At 36.5% G+C, this 21,608-nt stretch overlaps 3 protein-coding genes across 6 annotated transcripts in view; all 3 read right to left on the reverse strand.

Moving 5' to 3' along the window:
* Window positions 1-6,880, reverse strand: part of LOC311079670 (uncharacterized protein) — a 31,981-nt gene extending 25,101 nt beyond the window's left edge. Inside the window, exons 1-7 of one of the 3 annotated variants that reach the window (XM_084109299.1) lie at window positions 6,853-6,880; window positions 6,695-6,776; window positions 6,233-6,592; window positions 5,785-6,114; window positions 5,531-5,638; window positions 5,399-5,421; window positions 5,044-5,216 (exon numbers count right to left, since the gene is read on the reverse strand). In XM_084109299.1, the coding sequence (XP_083965425.1) occupies window positions 5,100-5,216; window positions 5,399-5,421; window positions 5,531-5,638; window positions 5,785-6,114; window positions 6,233-6,592; window positions 6,695-6,776; window positions 6,853-6,855 (1,023 nt within the window). In that variant the 5' untranslated portion in view covers window positions 6,856-6,880 and the 3' untranslated portion in view covers window positions 5,044-5,099. Of the gene's footprint in view, window positions 1-5,043; window positions 5,217-5,398; window positions 5,422-5,530; window positions 5,639-5,784; window positions 6,115-6,232; window positions 6,593-6,694 lie in introns of those variants that run through there. The other 2 variants (XM_084109298.1, XM_084109300.1) reach the window with 2 other exon arrangements.
* The window catches only part of LOC311079683 (uncharacterized protein), a 49,896-nt gene that overhangs the window by 17,947 nt on the left and 10,341 nt on the right, over window positions 1-21,608 (reverse strand). The window lies entirely within an intron of this gene.
* LOC311079674 (uncharacterized protein) lies at window positions 12,120-14,487 on the reverse strand. Of its 2 annotated transcripts, XM_084109309.1 has the most exons (7): window positions 14,446-14,487; window positions 14,288-14,369; window positions 13,845-14,186; window positions 13,405-13,743; window positions 13,123-13,221; window positions 12,994-13,016; window positions 12,120-12,815 (listed from the first exon to the last, which is right to left on the reverse strand). In XM_084109309.1, the coding sequence occupies exons 1-7, from the start codon at window positions 14,446-14,448 to the stop codon at window positions 12,699-12,701; spliced, it is 1,005 nt and encodes a 334-aa protein (XP_083965435.1). In that variant the 5' UTR covers window positions 14,449-14,487; the 3' UTR covers window positions 12,120-12,698. The 2 variants fall into 2 exon arrangements, with proteins under 2 accessions (XP_083965435.1, XP_083965434.1); XM_084109308.1 differs by lacking the exon at window positions 14,446-14,487 and having other exon boundaries at window positions 12,152-12,815; window positions 14,288-14,439.

The raw sequence follows: 21,608 nt of genomic DNA on the forward strand, positions 1-21,608 counted from the left end.
GCAGATTATCATTATAACAAGCTGTGAAACTGAATATTTAATCTTTAAAAGCAATGTCACCCAGCAGTGTAAAATGTTTTTTGTTTCTGCACATGAGCAGACGTGTGACAAAGACCTTTTGCAGACTTTCACATGTTGACCTCTTCTACGCCACATGAAAAGAGGCAGCTCTCTATCACAGCGCTATTAGTTGAACATCGTCTTAGCAGTTCTCACTTTGCACTGAGGGGCTTCTTCCTGTCTCAGGTTCTACAGGAAATGATGCGCCTAATTGCTCGCTCTCTGACTGGAGCCACATCGTTGCACAGTCACGCTTGTGTGGTTGAGAACCAACCTATCAATAATATATCTGAAACATATCAATTGAAAGTCTGAGATCACAAACAATACAATGTTACTGCATTGACACAGTATTAGAAAATGGCAAAAGCTTTGTGAATTTCTGTAAAATGTTACAGACCAAGAGTATAATACAACTTGGTTGTCTATATTTTTTCTATAACGGTCTGTGTTTTTAATATGTTTTTCATTTACATATGACTTTAACACTGAGATTGGTGTCATGGTGTAATTCATAGTGTTGTGGCTTTGTCCTAAAAACAACAACAAAGAAAGAACTTAGGGAAAATACAATCACACACTGCCCTCTATTGATACTTCTTGAGTAGTATTACTGTCAGGAAATCCATTCTACTTGATTACCACATTTTCCTATTTTATATACAATGTAAAAAAAAAAAAAAAAAAATCCTGCTGCTTTTACAGAAAAAAAGAAAAAAAGGCATCTGTGGTAACTCTGTAAAAATGTCAACATATTTACAGAACAATCAGTACATTTTACTATTTAAAACAGTAATTTACTAAATAATTGAATAAACTGTTAAATCCAACAGCTGTAGGCCTAAACCTGTAATTCTAGTCAAACTGTAAATTTTACAATTTAAAGGAACATGCCGACTTTTTGGGACTTTAGCTTATTCACCGTATCCCCCAGAGTTAGATAAGTCCATACATACCTTTTTCATCTCCGTGAGTGCCGTAACTCTGTCTGACGCACCCACAGCTAGCCTAGCTTAGCACAAAGACTGGAGGTAAACGGCTCAAGCTAGCATACTGCTCCCAATAAGTGACAAAATAACGGCAAAATTTTCCTATATACATGTTGTAATTTTTGTATTGTCACAGCATGTACAAATAACAAGATCACATGACCTTGTTATACACCCATCACCTCCAAACACTCGAAGAGTGAAGAGAAACAACAGACATATTCGGGTTTGACGTCAAAACCATGAAAAAAAAAAAAAAAAAAAAAAAAAAAAAAAAAACTGGCTGTATATTAGTATTATTCAGTAATAACCATCATTTCATTTGAGCAATTCTGAAAATTATTTTTGATCAGTAATTATTAATGGGCTGATATATTGTAGTGACTAAAAAAACAGTCACAGTAAATATTTTCCTCATGCTGCACGTATAAACATTTTTATTTGCTTTGTTCATGTGATAAACATTAACATCTACAATAATTTAAACATTCTATGCGTTCTGTCTATGCCACCACTGTACAAGACGGAATTATTAATGCAGGACTGAATGTAGGCTAACTGTTAAATAACAATTTAACAGTGATAATAATGTATTATTACTGCTTCGCTAAAAATGGAAAAATCAGCATTTAAAGCATGCCATAAGGTATAGGGTTGGGCAATATAGGCTATAGCCAAAAATCTGTATTTTTGGGCTAAATGGCGATTTAGGCCTATAGTATAATCTCAGTATTGACTTTTTTTTTTCTATTTGAATTAAAAAAAAAGATCTGAATATATGTATAAAAAAATTTTTTTCATATCCTGATCAATATTCTCCTATGTTCATATTGAAGGCTATGAAAAGAAACATGAACATGAATGTAACCTTGCAGTATCTATTATGTGCAAAAAATGGGTCAAATCACATTACATTCTAACATTGTATTATTACAATCTAAAACATAATAATGCTTTTTAAAGAAGACGTTAAATTCACTACTAAAAATGAAAATAAATACTATCTGTACTATACTAATAAATGTATCTTATACTGTACAAGCACCAGGGTCCACCATTTGAGTTAACAGAATAAAAACAACATAACACATAAACACATTTTAACAAATGCACATTACATGCACATCAATTTTAATTTAGTAGATGCAAATGAAGCATATATAGGTTACGATGCAAGTAATATGTGATTCATAAGGAAACTGTAAAACTGAATATTTCATAAGTTCCAAAGTTGACCTGAAAAGAACAACGCAGAGTCTAACAACATACATTCATTAATCCACATAAAATCAACACAACACAACACAAACTACCTTTCTTTTCCCACAATTATCCTTACTATGCCAAAGAAATGCATATATCTAACAATAAACAGTACAAAGCCATAATAACACTTAAACATACAAAGACATTAAAGTATGGACACTTACAGCTATCATCTCAAAATCCTTATTTTGATGACATTGTTAGCTAGGCCTACTGTTATTTTAGGAAATAAAACACTTTCAGAGCACTTCATTTTAACACTTATATGCTATATGCTGTATATATTTATATATATATATATATATATATATATATATATATATATATATATATATATATATATACATATATGTATGTAGCATTCACACACGCACACACACACACACACACACACACACACACACACACACATACACACAAACGCACATATATATATATACACATATATTAGGGGTGGGAATCTTTTACCATCTCACGATTCGATTCGATTCCGATTCTTGAGGCCACGATTCGATTCAAAATCGATTTTCGATTCAAAAAGATTTTCGATTCAAAACAATTCGATTTTATTCATAATGATTTCTAATCAGGTTTCTGATCATGATCTACTCTCATCTGCTTTGCAATACAGAATGACAAACGGAGACATTAAAGTGTCTTTTTCACATTTATTAAGTTCAATTCTCAGGGAAGTGCCTTTTATCAAAAACATTGAAAAAATATTTTTACTTGGTACTTTTAAAGCAAAGTATTTATGATGACCCATAACGAACTTACTTCCAATACTTCCTATATTAATTGTATTAATAAAACAAATGGAAGTGATTTGGCAAGTCAACTGTAAGGTTACATTTGCCAGCATATGTCCCAACATTGCTGAGAACCAACAGGAAAATAAATGTGTGCCTGTACTAGCAGCATACTTGTAGTAAATTAATACAAACTTCAGCATATTCTGAATCTCTAGCATTTAATAATAGACTTCTAACCAACATCCTCTTGTTATTTCCAATGAGCAATATAATCCTTCAGACAAAAAAAAACATTTTGCTGTAGCAAATTCACAAACAGTTTTCGTTCAAAAATATAGAATTATGTACCAGAAGCTATCATAACGTATAATGCTTGTGGACTTATGCATATTCTGAATAATTAGTAACATACAAAGTCGCTCTTGACTTATACACAACTAAATAATAAAGAGTTATGACTTGAAATGTTTGCTGTATACCACAATCAAAAATAGCAAAGAAAGTGAATGAACATTCTGCAGAGAGTAACTTACAGTCAAAATGTAACTTTTTGTGACTGGCATTGCACATATTGCATACAGATCAGATCGGTTTACACAGCATATTGATGTGAAAACTAAACAATACAGAAATTAGCTCTCATACAAAAAAAATACTAAATAGATCACAATGAAATTGCCAATGTTCCATACGTTAGCTTTTAACGAAGACATTCTCTGGTGCCGTTCGGATTTGGCGCTCAGCCATCATGCGTCTGTTATGTGCGCGTCTCTGTTGTGCACGCCACAGACTGTCCGCGCACTGCACGTCCGCTTCAGAGTTCCGCCTTTTGCGTTCCTTCAATGTTACGTTATTAGATTTTTTATTTTTATTTTTTTAGAAAATCGATTTTTGACATTTGTGAATCGATTCAGAATCGTCCACGTCCCGAATCGCGATTCATCTAAGAATCGATTTTTTTCCCCACCCCTAACATATATACAGGTGCTGGTCATAAAATTAGAATATCATCAAAAAGTTGATTTATTTCAGTAATTCCGTTAAAAAAGTGAAACTTGTATATTATATAGACTCATTACATGCAAAGTGAGATATCTCAAGCCTTTATTTGTTATAATTTTGATGATTATGGCTTACAGCTTGTGAAAACCACAAAATCAAAATCCCAGAAAATTAGAATATTACATGAAATCACACAGTAATTACACAGTAATCCCATGGTCATTGAACCAGGTTTTGGTTATTTTGGCAGTGTGGGCCGGTGCAAATCCTGCTGGAAAATGAAGTCAGCATCTCCATAAAGCTTGTCTGCTGAAGGAAGCATGAAGTGCTCTGGAAATGTCCTGGTAGACGGCTGCGTTGAGTGGACAGCACAGTGGACCAACACCAGCCGATGACATGGCTCCCCAAACCAACACAGACTGTGGAAACTTCACACTGGACTTCAAGCATCTTGGATTGTGTGCCTCTCCATTCTTCCTCCAGACTCTGGGACCTTGGTTTCCAAATGAGATGCAAAATTTGCTCTCATCAGAAAAGAGGACTTTGGTCCACTGTGCTTTATTAAATCCAGAGTCAACGCAGCCGTCTACCAGGACATTTCTGAAGCACTTCATGCTTCCTTCATTTTCCAGCAGGATCTGCACCGGCCCACACTGCCAAAAGAACCAAAACCTGGTTCAATGACCATGGTATCACTGTGTAATTTCTGTGTGATTTCATGTAATATTCTAATTTTCTGGGATTTTGATTTTGTGGTTTTCACAAGCTGTAAGCCATAATCATCAAAATTATAACAAATAAAGGCTTGAGATATCTCACTTTGCATGTAATGAGTCTATATAATATATAAGTTTCACCTTTTTAACGGAATTACTGAAATAAATCAACTTTTTGATGATATTCTAATTTTATGACCAGCACCTGTATATATATATATATATATATATATATAAGTGCCGTAAAAATGACCAGACTATACTCTGGGTTTCATTTTCAGAGGATGAAAGTCAACTCATAAAACCTCTGGATGTTACTGCTGTACGTGAGCGTACAGAGACTGCTCCTGAATGACCTTTGATTTGGTCCTTCTAGTGTTCAGAGGTTTCTGACCAAAACTAATGGATGCGTAATTCATGCTGTCTTCATTCTAATATCAAGAGAGAAAATAATCTCCAATTATGAGAAGAAAATTACACATGATGTGGCATAATATACACCAAAAAATATATATATTGAAAAAATATATATTATCTAATATTAAATTAATAAGACAGATACATTGATAAAGATTTGGAAAAGATCTAAAATGGAAGATATTTGTGTACTTACTTGATTCTCTTGAGGTTTGGGCACTTTGGGAAATTAAGAAACAGTCTTGTCATTATAAATAATTCAATTAATTCAATTTCTACAACATTTTCCTTTACAATAAAAATAATAATTTTATTCAGAAAGTCCTACCTTTATTCTGACCCCTGAATAGTTTTATTCCCAGAAAAACAACAAGAACAAAAAATATAATGTTTGAAACTCCAAGAGCAAGAAGAGTTGGATTCACATCACCACTCACTGAAACAAAGTTAATTTGATCTTCTTAGAAAACATTTTTTAGAGTTTGGTATCATACTCTAGCATATTAATCAAATGCTTTTCCAGATAGGAGATAAAGCTAAACATTTCAACAGTTCAAGCCAGACATTTGCATTTCACCTTACCTCTAAAATTGAGTTGAGTTCCTTCTCCAAACAGTATCTCTCCACATGCGGCCACAGCGCAGTAGTAAATCCCAGCATCAGAGTCACTGATGTTGCTCTTGAGGAGATTGTAGACACAGCTCTGCGTTTGAGACTCACTGCTGTTCTTACACTGACCATTTCTCTCTCCTTTGGTGTAAAGGACTCCTTGAGAGTCTCCCAAGCTTTGTCTGAACCAGTAGACGCTGTGTTCTCCAGCACAACTCTCACTGAAGATGCTGCACTGCAAATTCACTGAATCCCCTGGATGAAGCGTGTCTATCAAAGACTGCTGAAGAGTTGTGTGTGCAGCTTGAAAAAATGACATAAAAGAAACAGAAATAGTAAGAACAAAATAAATAAAAAAAAATAAAAAAATTCATATGCCTATAAATCAAACAAAGCTAAAATAACAAGCGGTGAAACTTACCTTTGAAAAATAATCTAGTGCCTGCACCCATTCCAATGTTGTAATATGATGCAATGACACAGTAATATGTTGATGAGTCTGAAGGCTTTGTCTGTAAAATGACCAGATTAAAATGATCATCTCCATTGATAACATTAAAACGACTCATTTTCTCAAAGTCCTTATTCCAGCTGGGTTGTTGATTTAAAAATAAAGACACAATTTGTATGAATCTTCCATCAGCCGTCTGTTTAAACCATGCTTTTGTTGATTGCATAAGCTTTGAAAAGCTGCAAGTAAGATTCACATCCTCTCCAGTTCGAACTACTTTTACATCTTCCTGAACAACATCCACATTAGAGGACACATCAGAGGAGCAGACTGCAAAATCAAGAACACAATAGTAAAATTTTGAGTTGAAAGTATTAATAAATAAATAAATAGGTTACTTGTTTGATTAAAAAGTCATTTAGGTATATTTACATATTGTTGAGGAAAGCAAAAGAATGAAGTAATATCTCATGATCAGTCGTCTTCCAAAATTGTCCTCAGGCTTTGAATTCCCCTGAAAAAGCAAACGAATGAGCCACACCATCACACACGCTAAAGAATAAGGGTAGATCACTAGACTGTGTCCTTACCATGTGTCCATCTGTCTCTGCTTCAGTCAACTGAGGCACATGTGCACTTTCACCTTAACTTTTCTGCTTTCACACATTGTCGCCACATCAAAATGTCTAAAAAAAGTCTAACCTAACCATCTTTCCATTGTTCCAAAAAAATCTCTTTTTTTTTGTATGTAGATAGATAGGTGTTATTAATACTACTGCTTAGTAAGTTGGCTTCTCTCTAAACTATGTGGTTAATATGTTGTTTTATTGCTAATGCTTGATATGGTTTGACAAAGGGGAAAAAAGCAGGAAATAAGATTTTAAAAGAAGCATGTAACCAGAATACAAATCTTTAAAGGGCCTCACAAGAAAGTTATGTTTTACCGATGATGAGCATCCAAATATGATCAAGTTGAACTATTCTGGATTGGTGAATACATGGTTATGCATACATCTCATGCATACATGTCACGATATGCTGATCAGTAAACACAATGGAGATTAGAATATATATAGTTTTTAATAAACTGAAACTCAGGAGAATACAGGAATGGGAACCACTAAACAAAAATACCACGTTAACAAAACATTGAGGAGAACAAAGGGCTTAAACACACAAGGAGAGGTAATGAGAAAACTAAATGAACAACAGGTGGATGTAACGAGTAACCAACGGAACAAACTGACACACACTAGAAAACTAGTGGTACATTCCGGACTGTAAAGTGGACATCACAGGGTATTCCGCCTTAAGTGAGATTCCAATCCGAAGGGAGTGAACATGTTCCGTTCAAAGGGCACTGTGAACTGCATAGGGAATAAGGGAACATCAATACATCACTTCACAGGAAGTGGATAGTGAAAATCCCCCAAATGTTATTGCGCATCGCGTCACCAGTCTAAACTAACAATGGAGCAGAGCCTTTGGAAGAGTTTTTAAATGGCTCTGCGATGGACGAGTTTACGTCTAGAGTATTCATAAATATTTTGTTGTTATTATACAAACTATAATATTTATGAACCTCAGGAATGTTTACTATGCAGCTGTGCGTGGCAAAGAAAGTGCACAAAATGAGACAGCTACAATTATTAAAACCATTGATTAAGAACACATTTACATATACTTAACCAAATCATATTTATTTTCATTACGAATGACAGTTATTGTACAGCTTCAATTAACAGCTGCAATAGTCAATTAAATATACAATTAGTCTAAAAATGTTTTATTATAATTATTAGATACATAATGTTTGTTTTGTATATGTATATTATATGATTTTGATATGATAAATTTGAAAGTAAATTTATATTATTTTGTAAAAAAAATTATATTAAATCAATATTTATGTTATATCATAATCTGTGCGACCCCGCCATTGTCTTTCTTTGATGATGGTGTAGGGAGTTCCAAATTGTCAGCAAAGTCCATCTCAACGGATATCCCGTGCTCAGGGAGTAGGGAGCTGTTGAACACTGCGTAGGGACCCTGTTAATCGGAACGCACCTTAGGTCAACTCACAATGACAGGGAACACAGGTTAACAGGAACAGGGAAAACTGAAACAAAACACAATGAAATTACCTAGTTCTGGCATGAAATACTAGATGGCAAAGACTGAAAAGTCTCTGACTCATTTGGTAGCGATCACATGATTATCTACATAGCACAGCTGATTGGTTGCTGTTGCATCAGCGTCCAATGAGCTGTGGTTCAACATTCAAACAAATACCGGTGTGTTGCTGTTAGCACTAAAAGTATGCAGTGCACTTTCAGAATGGCAGTGCACTCTGGAATCAACATCTAAGATAAGTGATTGATGTTTTATTCCACATCTCTGCCCATATTGTGTGGTCCGGTTATTAATTTATAAATGGAGCAATCTTTACAAGTTTAAACTAGCTTCATTTTAGAAATGTTTTAAATAGCGTCATGTCAACAGTGCTTGAGTGAATCACTGAAGCATTTAAGCAGCAGTGTTTACTGCATGCAGCAGCAGCGGTCTATTGTATGTCATTGCTGTTTTATACGCTGTTAGCATGGATATGAAAACAGTAAAAGTAATGCATTTGCGATTCAAACGGCATTCACCATATCTATTGGTATAACTTCAATGACGCGTCCTTTTATTTCCAATAGCAATGTTTTCATTAGCCATGCTAAATGTGTGCGGTTGATTCAGATGCTTGTGTGTGCACGCCATGCTAAAAGAACAATCAATGTTAAACTAAGCATCATGTTTATAGTCTTGTTTGTATAGTCATGTACAATTATAGTCATATTTATAGTCTTTACTAAGCATAAGTTGGAGTGCTATGCAGTTGTGTCTATGCAGCAGAAAATGGTCTATTGTTTGTATTTCTGTGAGTAAATGCTGTCTATGGATGAGAAGGTTAAAGTAAAATAAGCATTCACATTCAATGGGATTACATGTTAGCAGAAAAAAAATATATATTTCAAGGGTAATATTTCATTACCTATGCTAACATGTTTATCGAGCGTCAGAGCACGCTGTCATTCGTTATCGCTCCTAATGGCTTTTCATTGATCAAACAAGAGTATAAGGGTTATGTAATCATTATCAAATGACTTTATTGATGATACTTGCTCAGGTGGTTGCTGGGTTCCTATCTCTATCAGCTTTCAACGTCATATTGTTCACAAGAACACATAGCATGCATTTCTAGTGTTAAGCCGGTCGGCAAGGTAGTCGACAGAGATGCGTGGATGGCCTATTATTTCATCCGCAACCGCATCACAAAACTCATCATCCGTCCGCCATCCTTCCGCACCAACATTTTTTGACCAATTTTCATTCTCTGATTGTTTTAAGGTCTATGGGTGATGCAAGGCACTGCTGATGCGAGCCACGAGGCTTAAAAAGCTCTTGCCTGTTCTAGAAAGGATACTGATCCAATGCAGCAAAGATATTTAAAGGCTAATGTCCCTACTAGTATAGCCTATTGGCTATGTTATATCCCCAGAATATCAGCAGTGAACTCCGTCTCTGATCGGCACACAGGGACAAAAATAAATAAATAGCCTAAATAAAACGCACATCAGCAAACCTGACCTTACCTGACTAGGCTACTGTACAATTTTATCATTGTAATAAAAAACGCATTTTGGCACACAATTTCAACATGCTGCTATTTAGCCTACTACTAAATAATGCCTATTGCACTTTATTTTTTAGAAAAAAGAAAGAAAGCTTGAATAAAATAAGTAATTCACATTATAGGCTAATTAATTTTACGCACTGTCATGTCAGGGTGACGACTAGGACGAGCCTGTTCTGAAGACTCCAGTTAATTTTGACTGCATGGGAAGAGAGCGCATCTTTTTCAGGCAGACAGTGCAATTCATTTTATACCAGCAGACCTAACAATCATTTGATTGGTTCAACCGCCACCCAACCAAATTTAATTAAAATATTATTTTTCGTCAAGTCATCCGCCCGATCCGCGGTTTATCCGCGGAGTCCGTGGCTGTAACCACCAACCGCATCTCTAGTAGTCCAGGCACACATACAGATAGCAAAACATGTGGTCCCATGAGGAAAAAAAGTAGGCCCTACAGATGTTTTGGCAATAGATCTGCTGTTTTGGGGGTGTTTTTTCTATCCCTTCCTGTCTCCTTTGTCTATTTCTCCCATTGCACTGTGCAACTGTGTACTGTGAAAAGTTTACAAATGTGTATCAATAGTCTTTTCAGCTGTGCACAACAGTTTTATTGGCATTGGCTGTACACGTGTGTCTGTTACATGTGTTACATGTCTGTTACATGTGTGCAGCAGCAGCAGCTTGTCTTACATGCTCTCAGCAATGTCTGTGAAGGTATTCGCAGTAGTAAGTCTCGGTACTTGCTCTGGAGCAGCAGCATAGCAGATCTATTCTGCCAAGACCAAATACATTTACATTGCCAATCCATTAATATGCAAATCTCTATTTCCATACCCGTGTCCCGAGAGTTGTCATGATAGAACTTAACAGAACCAAACATACATGTTACAACATCACTGGTCCACATTCGTGCATCGTAAGTAATGGCGTACTTCTGAGTGAACAAGACAGAGGGAAAATTGGATTTAAAGGTGTATTATCCCCTTTTCACAAGATGTCTATAAATCTATGGTGTCCCCAGAATGTGTCTGTGAAATTTCAGCAAAAAAAAAAAAAAAAACCCAGATCATTTATTATAGCTTGTCAAATTTCCCCCTTTCTGGGTTTGAGCAAAAACTCACCTTTTGTGTGTGTGTCCCTTTAAATAAAAATGAGCTGCTGCTCCTCCGCCCCGTTCAGAAGAGAGCCAATCCTTTACACGAGCTGCGGATACTCCGGCAATAAACAACACGCAAATCTCACTCATCCAAAGACCCAGAAATAACCAGTAGTGGAGTGCAGCCTTACAGAGAGACTCAGGAAGAGCAACTTTAGATGCACCAGGACGTTTCTGAATGGTAAGTGGATACATTTATGTAGTTGTTGTGGAGTTACATTGATTCAACTCATCGACTTTCATGTACTGTCATGTTTAACTTTTACACAAGTTGACACAGTTCCTTGAGGTCTTTATAAGACAGCTGTGACATATTTTGGTCAAATAGTGTTCAATGCTCGTCGGTTCTTACAATTGATTGGTTGGGTCCTTACATGCGCTTCGTGAGGCACACTAGCACACACACGCAAGGTCTCTCGCTCCCTCTCTCTACACGTTCTTCCCACGGTAGATGTAGAATCCACAGCTAGATCAATGAGAAACCCTATGATTACAACGACCATCATTTGAAGTGTCACACAGGTCTGAAATTATCGTACATTATAGGATATTTCCCATTATTGATCGTACATCGTACAGAGGTCAAAATTATCGTACAAATACGATAATTATCGTACATCTGGCAACACTGAGTGATATTATAATAAGATCCCCTTCCTACATCAGAATCAGATCTCATCCCAATGATCTACAATCACTAGGTGGCAGTAGAGACCGTGTTGAATTCAGCATTCAGCAAGTTCGTCTTTAAAGAAAGAGTCTTTCTTGTTAAAGACTAACTAAATGCTAACTAACTTTGCAAGGGAACTATACCCTATACATGCACCAGGATCCATCATTTGAGTTAACAATAAAAACAATGCAATGAAACATCATAAAAAAAAAACACATTTGATCATGCACATAAACAGGCTATTAATTTAGTAGATGCAAATGAAGCATAGCCTACTTCACACAAGTGATTCATATGGAAACTTTAAAACGGAAATTCAAAAGTTGCTCAAAATGAACAGAGTCTAACAACGTATATTCATTTATTCATTAACAAAAAATATGAATGAGCATACAAACACACTACTTCTCTTTTACAATTATCATTATCCTTACTATGCCTAACAAATTAATGTAGCTATACAACAGTACAAAGCCAAAATAACACTTTAACATATAAAATGCATTAAAATATGGCCACCAACAGCTATCATCTTGCAATCCATATTTTTATTTTACTTTTTACTTTTTTTACATTGTTAGCTACTGATATTTAAATTTACATTTTCAGAGCATTTAACAATTAACTGACACTTAAATGCTTGATATAAAGGACATGCATTATAGATTCAAGTTCAATTTATTTTATTTAATTTTTAAATCGCATTAAAAACAGCAACAAGGCTGACCAAAGTGCTGTACAGTTAAAAAAAAAATCATAAAACAGACTTAAAAAAAAAACATTAAGAAAATCTATACACTCATTAAATAGAGTATTAATGACCAAATTATTCAACCAAATTAAATGTATTGTCTTCAAATATGTTGTTGTAAGATCATGATGAAAATATTTGTTGAAGTGAAACGCTCCACTAAACCTCTGGATGTTACTGCTGTACGTGAGCGTACAGAGACTGCTCCTGAATGACCTTTGATTTGGTCCTTCTAGTGTTCAGAGGTTTCTGACCAAAACTAATGGATGCGTAATTCATGCTGTCTTCATTCTAATATCAAGAGAGAAAATAATCTCCAATTATGAGAGGAAAAATTACACATAATGTGGCATAATACGTTTTTAAAAACCCTGACAGAAAAATGTATTGTCTAATATTAAATTGATAAAACAGGTACATTGATACAATTTTGAAAAAGATCTCAAATGGAAGATAATTGTGTACGTACTTGATTCTCTTGAGGTTTGGGCACTTTGGGAAATTAAGAAACAGTCTTGTCATTATAAATGGCAGTTGTGTTATTCAAAATTTGATATTGCATTACCATAATAAATTAATCCTATTCAGAAAATGATACCTTTTTTCTGACCCCTGCATAGTTTTATTCCCAGAAAAACAACAAGAGCCAAAAATATGATGTTTGAAATTCCAAGAGCATGAAGAGTTGGATTCACATCTAAGGCAATAAAATGAAACAAATTTTATATCTTTTGCTTAATTTAAAAAAAAATTTTTTTTTTACATTCATTAGATCAGTTTGGTATCATGTACTCTAGTTTATGAATCAAATGCTTTTCCAGATAGCAGATAAAGCTAAACATTTCAACAGTTCAAGCCAGACATTTGCATTTGACCTTACCTCTAAAATTGAGTTGAGTTCCTTTTCCAAACAGTATCTCTCCACATGCGGCCACAGCGCAGTAGTAAATCCCAGCATCAGAGTCACTGATGTTGCTCTTGAGGAGATTGTAGACGCAGCTCTGCGTTTGAGACTCACTGCTGTTCTTACACTGACCATTTCTCTCTCCTTTGGTGTAAAGGACTCCTTGAGAGTCTCCCAAGCTTTGTCTGAACCAGTAGACGCTGTGTTCTCCAGCACAACTCTCACTGAAGATGCTGCACTGCAAATTCACTGAATCCCCTGGATGAAGCGTGTCTATCAACGACTGCTGAAGAGTTGTGTGTGCTACGGCTGCATCTTGACAAAGGGACATAAAAGGGACACTTGATAGAAAAGCAAGGCCAATAGTCATCCAACACAATCCCCACAAAACATAAATAATAAGCAAGAAAATATACCTCTGACAAGTAATCTAGTGCCTGCACCCATTCCAATCTTCCAGTTTGATGCGGCAACACAGTAATATGTTGCTGAGTCTGAAGGCTTTGTCTTTAAAATGATCAGAGTAAAATGTTTATCTCCTTTGGTAACATTAAAACGATTCATTTTCTCAAAGTCCTTATTCCAAGTGGGTTGTTTATAGTGTAAAGACACAATCTTTAAAGATTTTCCTTCAGCCGTCTGTTTAAACCATGCTGTTGATTCCAGAAACTCTGAAAAGTTGCAGGTTAAGTTCACGTCCTCTCCAGACTGAACTATTTTTAAATCTTGCTGAACAACATTCACTTCAGAAGTACAGACTGCAAAATGAAGCACACAATAGATAACTTTAGAGTTATAAAGTGTTAAATGTGTGAGTTGTTTAAATGTTTACAAAGCATAAGCATTTAAGTATATTTACATATTGTTGAGGAAAGCAAAAGAATGAAGTAATATCTCATGATCATTCGTCTTCCAAAATTATCCTCAGGCTTTGAATTCCCCTGAAAAAGCAAACGAATGAGCCACACCATCACACACGCTAAAGAATAAGGGTAGATCACTAGACTGTGTCCTTACCATGTGTCCATCTGTCTCTGCTTCAGTCAACTGAGGCACATGTGCACTTTCACCTTAACCTTTCTGCCGTCACACACTGTCGCCACATCAAAATGTCTAAAAAAATCGAACCCAACCATCTTTCCATTACTCCAAAAAACCTCTTTCATTTATTAGGAAATGCATTTTAGATACTATTGCTTAGTTATCCAGTTTTTAGCAACTAAAGTTGGCCTCTCTGAAAACTCTGGTTAATATGTTTTTTATTGCTACTAAAAATGCATCTTGTGGTTTGACACAGAACAAAAGCAGGAAATAAGATGTTTCAAAGAAGCATGTAAGCAGAACACAATCCTTTTAAGGGCCCTTTATAAAAGTCAGTGTTTTAGTAGGCCTACCAATGGTGAGCATCCAAGATATTTAAAAATAAATTAATTTAATTTAAAAATAATAATAATTTAATTAAATTCATGTTTTGAATCAAGGGTTTGGCAGATGGCAGGGCATGATCAAGTTTAAAGGTGTCCTATTATGCCCTTTTACGAAGTCTTGATTTTGTTTCGGAGGTGTACTAGAATATGCTTTCATGCTTGATTGTTCAAAAAACATTATTTTTTACTTATTTAACATTATTACAGCACTTCCCTCCCCAGTCTTTAGTTCCTGTTTCGATGAAGCCCCTCCTTCCGAATTACAAAATGTGCTGTGATTGGTTGGCTGGCCCAGTGTGTTGTGATTGGCACCGCTTAGCGTGTGTTCTGGAAAGTCACGCCCCTTACCATAACAGCGAGTGCTACTCAGATGTAAATATTAAAGGGGTCATCGGATGCCCATTTTCCACAAGTTGGTATGATTCTTTAGGGTCTTCATATAAAGTTTGTAACATACTTTGGTTAAAATTCCTCAATGGTTGTGTAAAACAACACCCTTTTTACCTCCTCAAAAACAGCTCTGTTCACACCGACCCGTTTCGGTGCATGTCTCTTTAAATGATAATGAGTAACTGCTCACCCCACACCTCTCTTCTGTGGGGGGTGTCGACACAAGACACGTAAAGTGCTGCCTTGGCGGACAGTATACAAATGGCTGAGGGCGGAAATATGTTAATACGGGACAGTCCATCAGTGGTCGTGGGCGGAGCATGAGCAATATGACATCATATTGCTCAGAAAATCCAAACGGTTTGATTACTGAGACTGTTTAGGCTTTTTGAGGATTAAAAAAAAAGGAGTGAATGGATTTTTTTTATTTTATTGCATGGTGGCACACATTTATATGCAAACACCATATAAAAGTGATTTTTGCATCCGATGACCCCTTTAAGGATATCGTCAATTTCAAACCAATTCAAGCCTGATTCAAACTTAAGAATGTTAACAAACGAGGATCGACCATATACCTGCTGCACAGATGTCACTTAGAGGGACACCTTTTAGTGCAGCCCAAGACGTTGAGATGCCTCTTGTCGAATGGCATCTCACCCCCAATGACAATGGATATTTATTAGATTTGAAAGCATGGATGATAACCTCAACTACCCAGTGCAACAATCTCTGCTTTGAGAGGGGCTGACCTCTTTTTTTTTCTCCCCATAACAGAGAGAAAGTTGATCTGATTTCTGTAGAACTTCTGTGGCCCTCAGATAGCCATGGATAGCTCTTACTGGGCACAAAAGTAAATATGTCATTGCATTCCACCACTGGTTATTTGGAAAATGAAACTAACAAACTGTATTGTCACATTAATATTTTTTTGCACGCTGTGTCCCTGGAGTTGTTCAGTTTGTCTGGTTTTGTCGCTTAGCAGCTGTGACAGCCGTTGTGACGAGCGGCAGTACTATGTGTACTGGACTTTATATAAAACTTTATATAAGTTATATATATTAGTTATAACTGCCTAAAAACTATAGGATAATACAAATAATAAATAATACAAACAAACAAACAAGCAATCTAAAAATGCTCACTATTGTCAATTTATGTACATAATAAAGTCTAAAGTGTATAAACTAGCCTATGCAAAATCACATACTGGTAACATATAAGTCAACATTTGAACCTTTATTGTATTTATTATTATTATTATTATTATTATTTTTCATTTTAATCATTAGATACATTAGATTATTCGATTAAATTGAAACCCAATACTTACATTTAAAAGTGTAATCTGGCAATTTCGTCTCCAACGCATAATGAATTCTGGGGTAGGCAAGGCTGTGAAGGATCCTTCTGATGTGTCCTGCATTCAAAGAAGGACACATTTGGAGGCCGCATATTGAAAGAGACTTTGAAGGACCTTCAAATTGGAACAGCCTTCGCCGTGCCGCGGTGATGCAATCGACTATACTTTTCCCTTTAAATGAGTCTCGGTGCGTCCTCCGAAGGCCGCGTCGGCCTCTTGATCACATACACTCAAATGTGTTTCCAGCCCTTCAGAAGCCAAACACAGAGATGGTCTCCCCGCCCAGTTTGGTGCTACTAGCAGCAGCCTGTGGTGTCTCTGAAGGATCCTGAGAACAGTTGCCAAGATCAACAGTATCGGGGGAAAGGCACCCAGCAAACACAGAACGTTGGCGCAACGTACCCGACCTTCTAACAACGTTTTAACAACATGGCCAAAAGGTTGCTATAACTACGTTGTGTGGTGAAGGTTGTTACAGCGTTGTCACAATGTTGACATTAAACCACCGTTCAGGGCCATTGCTTAAGGTTGTGCCTAGGGTGTCTGGACAACCACTGGACTACATAATGTACTCGTCACTGCCCTGAAGCGGGAAAATCAGACTTTTGAATCCCAACCACCTGTTGGGCTCATTGTGTTGTCTTGTTCTTCATCGAGCAAGGATACGTGAGTACTGCGTTTAATTTAGCCTACCTCAGCTATCAAACTCAACCTACAACTTTAATTTTTAATGTGATTAATGTAGCCTAGCTTGCACTGTTTAGTTTTTCATTCGATTTTTCCGCTATTTACTCTCATTCGTTTGCTCCTCTGTATCGTCCGGCTTTCGGCTACTGTCTGCCATACAGACCCGGTTTTGTTCATTAAATGTTCTGATCTACCTTTGCTTTTTATGTTTTATTTATTATACTTAAAATAAATTTTGTATATTAGTTTATTTCGGGGGTTTTTTTCACAAATGTATTAGCCTACTTTTGGAAGTGCAATTTGATGGAGTTTTAATAAAGTTGAATTAACGAAACCTTCTGTCATTTTTACTCTTCAAAGTGTACACTTGCAGGTGTTGATAGCCCCATTAAATAATAATATAGATAAACAATAAACGATAAAAAGTATATAATTATCTAACAAAATACTAAATGGGGGGATATAGCAGCATATACAAGTATTGTCAGAACGTCGTCTCTCAGTTGCTGAATGTCGCGCAACAACGTTGCTACAGCCCTGTCGCGTCTTACAATTCTACGTTGTTACAATGTTGCGAGCACGTAGACAGCGACGTTGCCATAGCAGAAATGCAACGTGCCAGAGACGTTGCCACAACGTAAATGTGTTTGCTGGGATGCAGTTTTAATAAAGTTGAATTAACGAAACCTTCTGTCATTTTTACTCTTCAAAGTGTAGGCTACACTTGCAGGTGTTGATAGCCCCATTAAATAATAATATAGATAAACAATAAACGATAAAAAGTATAATTATCTAACAAAATACACCATATAAAAATATTGTCAGAATGTCGTCTCTCAGTTGCTGAATGTCGCGCAGCAACGTTGCTACAGCCCTGTCACGTCTTACAATTCTACGTTGTTACAATGTTGCGAGCACGTAGACAGCGACGTTGCCATAGCAGAAATACAACGTGCCAGAGACGTTGCCACAACGTAAATGTGTTTGCTGGGGCACAGACTAACTGATCTGGCCAGGCATGGGCTAGAGCAGGGATGGGCAACTTCGGTCCTGGAGGGCCACTGTCCTACAGAGTTTAGCTCCAACCCTGAAAAAATCACCTGCCTGTAATTTTCTAGTAATCCTGAGGACCTTGATTAGCTTGTTCAGGTGTGTTTGATTAGGGTTGAAGCTAAACTCTGTAGGACAGTGGCCCTCCAGGACCGAAGTTGCCCATCCCTGGGCTAGAGCATCCTGCCCCAGCGGAGTGGATTCCTCTGCTAGTAAGAACCAGAAAGGACAGTGTGTCGATATCATTGAGGTGAAGCGAAGATGTCCATATCCACCATGCCAAACCGCTGCCATATTATCTCTACCACCTCTGGGTTGACCCTCCACTCCCCCAATGGAGGTCTGTGGCATGACAAGAAAGCTGCCACCATGTTTGACACTCTTGGGATGTGCATTGTTTTGACACTTGCAAACCGAGGGAAGACCCAATGGTATGACAGAAGCTGCTGCCACCAAAATACCCATGAGCCTGAGGACGCACCTGAACGGACACCTGACCTTCCTTCGAAATCGTTGGAGGAGTCAAGTCATCTTCATTAATATATCGCTTTTAACAATATAGATTGTTCCAAAGCAGCTTTACAGTGATAATAGGAGATTTAAAAAAAGGCAGAGCGGGAGGACACAGAACTGATAAACCTGGTCCTGGAATGCAAAGCGAAGCAATTGGAGCAATTGTGGAGCAATTGGAATATGGAAGTAATCATTGTTTAAGTATATCGTGGAGAATCAGTGCTGCTGTCTGACTGCCTGGAGAACATCGGTTTTGCGCAACATATGAAATAGTCAGATCTTCAGGAACTTGTTGAGGTCACGAAGGTCGAGGATGGGCCTTACATCACCGTCTTTTTTTGGAATTATAAGGTATATTGAGAAGAACCCACTGAGTCGTTCTGACCATTCTGCTGGTTAATTGGCACCCTTTTTTTGAGTGAGCTGTTGGAGTCTGATAATATTGTCATCTTGAATCAGTTGAAAGCGGGAGGCCACCGTCGGAACTGCAGTTTGTACCCCTGAGTTAGTGTTACTATAACCTGTGGGTCGGAGGGGTCAGATATAACCTCCACTTCTTCATCATCAAAGAACTAGCTGTGAGAAAATAGGCAACTTCATATTGGGGGCTTCAACTGAAGATGCTAGTTTCTTGCTCAGTTGCAAATTCATAAGCATAGACTTAATCTGAGCAAACCCAGCAGTCAACACATCCACCTTCATGTATAAGGGGTCTTCCTTCCTGCCAGCAGAGGCACCGGTTGCTTCAACATTTTTACTCTTATCTGTTGGTGGTGGTAGTGACTCACCTAAAAGTCCTTCCACCAGCCATCCACGAAGTCCTCCTCTGTGATGAACGGATTCCAATGTTTTTATTTTTTTATTTTTTTTATAATATTCTATGACATGCAATACGTGCACATGAGAAAATTATAGGGACAGTCTGCAGGAAGTCATGGGGTTAAATAGGGGATGACCCTGAGTCTTTGTGACCTGTGCATTTGCAACGAGAAATAAGATCCAGGGTGAAAAGATCTGTTGTGTTTTCATGTTTAATGAGGTCATTCCATAGATATAATAATTTTTATACTGTACAAACTGTATATTCTATATACCCTCACTTTAACCCTACCCCCTTATCCTACCCATCACACTTTCAGCATTTTTACATTTTCAAAAAAACATCACTTAGTATGATTTATAAGCTGTTTTCCTCATAGGGACCAAAAAATTTCCCCACAAGGACAAGAATTTTGGATATTGCCGCCTTTATGTCCTCTTTTTGTAGGGTTTACCAGACCCCCCCCCCCCCCCCCCCACACACACACACAGGTATTCCTATCATTATGATGACATTCAATAGGCGTAATGGTTTTTATACTGATCTAATGACATTTTCTTGCCCCTAACCGTAAACCTACTCATCACCGAAAACTTTCAGCATTTTTACATTTTCAAGACATAATTTAGACATACAGTAAATCATGATTTATATCAGAGAATATGACTTCACCTTAGTGTTCTACAGTAATGTGTTGGAAAAAAAGAAAAATGGACTGGTTATTTTTTCGTATTTCAGAAAACATGTAAGTACCATAAAGTCCATAAAAATAAAAAAATGTACCAACATGTTATGGAATCAATAGAGAACACATAAGTAGTTTTAATGTCAGTTTGTGTTTTATTTAAATGTTTTGACGTTGTTTGGATAAGAAATGCTAAAGATATCGTTAAATATATCATTTTTAGAAGGTTGTGGTTTAAAAATAAACATTCTGACATTAGAGGGTTGTATCGGTCAAAGAAGCCACAAGAAGGATGTGGTTTAAAAATAAACATTCTGACATAAACACTCAGTCAGCTACACTGTTTACTTCTGAATATTATAGTTTGGTTCCAGAACGTGATAAATCCATTTTGATTAATTTGAGTAAAAATGTGTTTTCTTCACCAAGAAAGTGGCAAGATGAAAACCACTATTTTCTGTTTCAAACTTTCACAAAGCATCTTTAGGTCATAATATAATAAAAAAAATATTATTATTATTATTATTTTTCCCCAAAAATGCAATAAATTCAATTATTATTATTATTATTTCCCCCCAAAAATGCAATAAATTCATGACACTTTTTTTTTCAAAATGCAATTAATCCATTGAATCAATATAAAAGTTATTTTTTATCATATTGAAACTGTTGAAATCAGCCATCGCTAAGAAATATCTCCTGAACTTTTTTGACGGCGATCAGCTCACAAAAACTGATTTTGCATGGGCACTTTGCACTGCTCCCTGAATCGACGTGCTTATTCATTTGTGGATGTAAACTGAATCTGTAAGTCAGCTATGCTGTTTACTTCTGAATATTATATTTAACTCTGGTGCGCTTAACGTTATCGCTACTGTGTAATAGTAGCCTATGCTATTCACCAACTAAACATATCATATTCAATGTGTTCACAGTCTCTTTCACGGCCATCATTTGTAGTAGCCTATTCACAAACTGTTTGCTCAAGCATAGTGTTTTCTCGGAGTTCACTGTGTGCTTTCTACCATGCACAAATAAAAATGTCACTGAACTTTTGCTGTGTAATTGTAACAATGAGCACTCAAACACACCAAACCAACAATTACTAAAAACACACTCAAAAACTGATTTTGCACGGGCATTTTGCACTAGCACTTAGAAGGTTGTGGTATTCATAAACACTCAGTCAGCTACACTGTTTACTTCTGAATATTATAGTTTATTCACAGCCATCATTTGTAGTAA

The sequence above is a fragment of the Abramis brama genome, assembly GCF_963993115.1.
Source record: "Abramis brama genome assembly, chromosome: 3".
Classification (NCBI taxonomy): Eukaryota; Metazoa; Chordata; class Actinopteri; order Cypriniformes; family Leuciscidae; genus Abramis; species Abramis brama.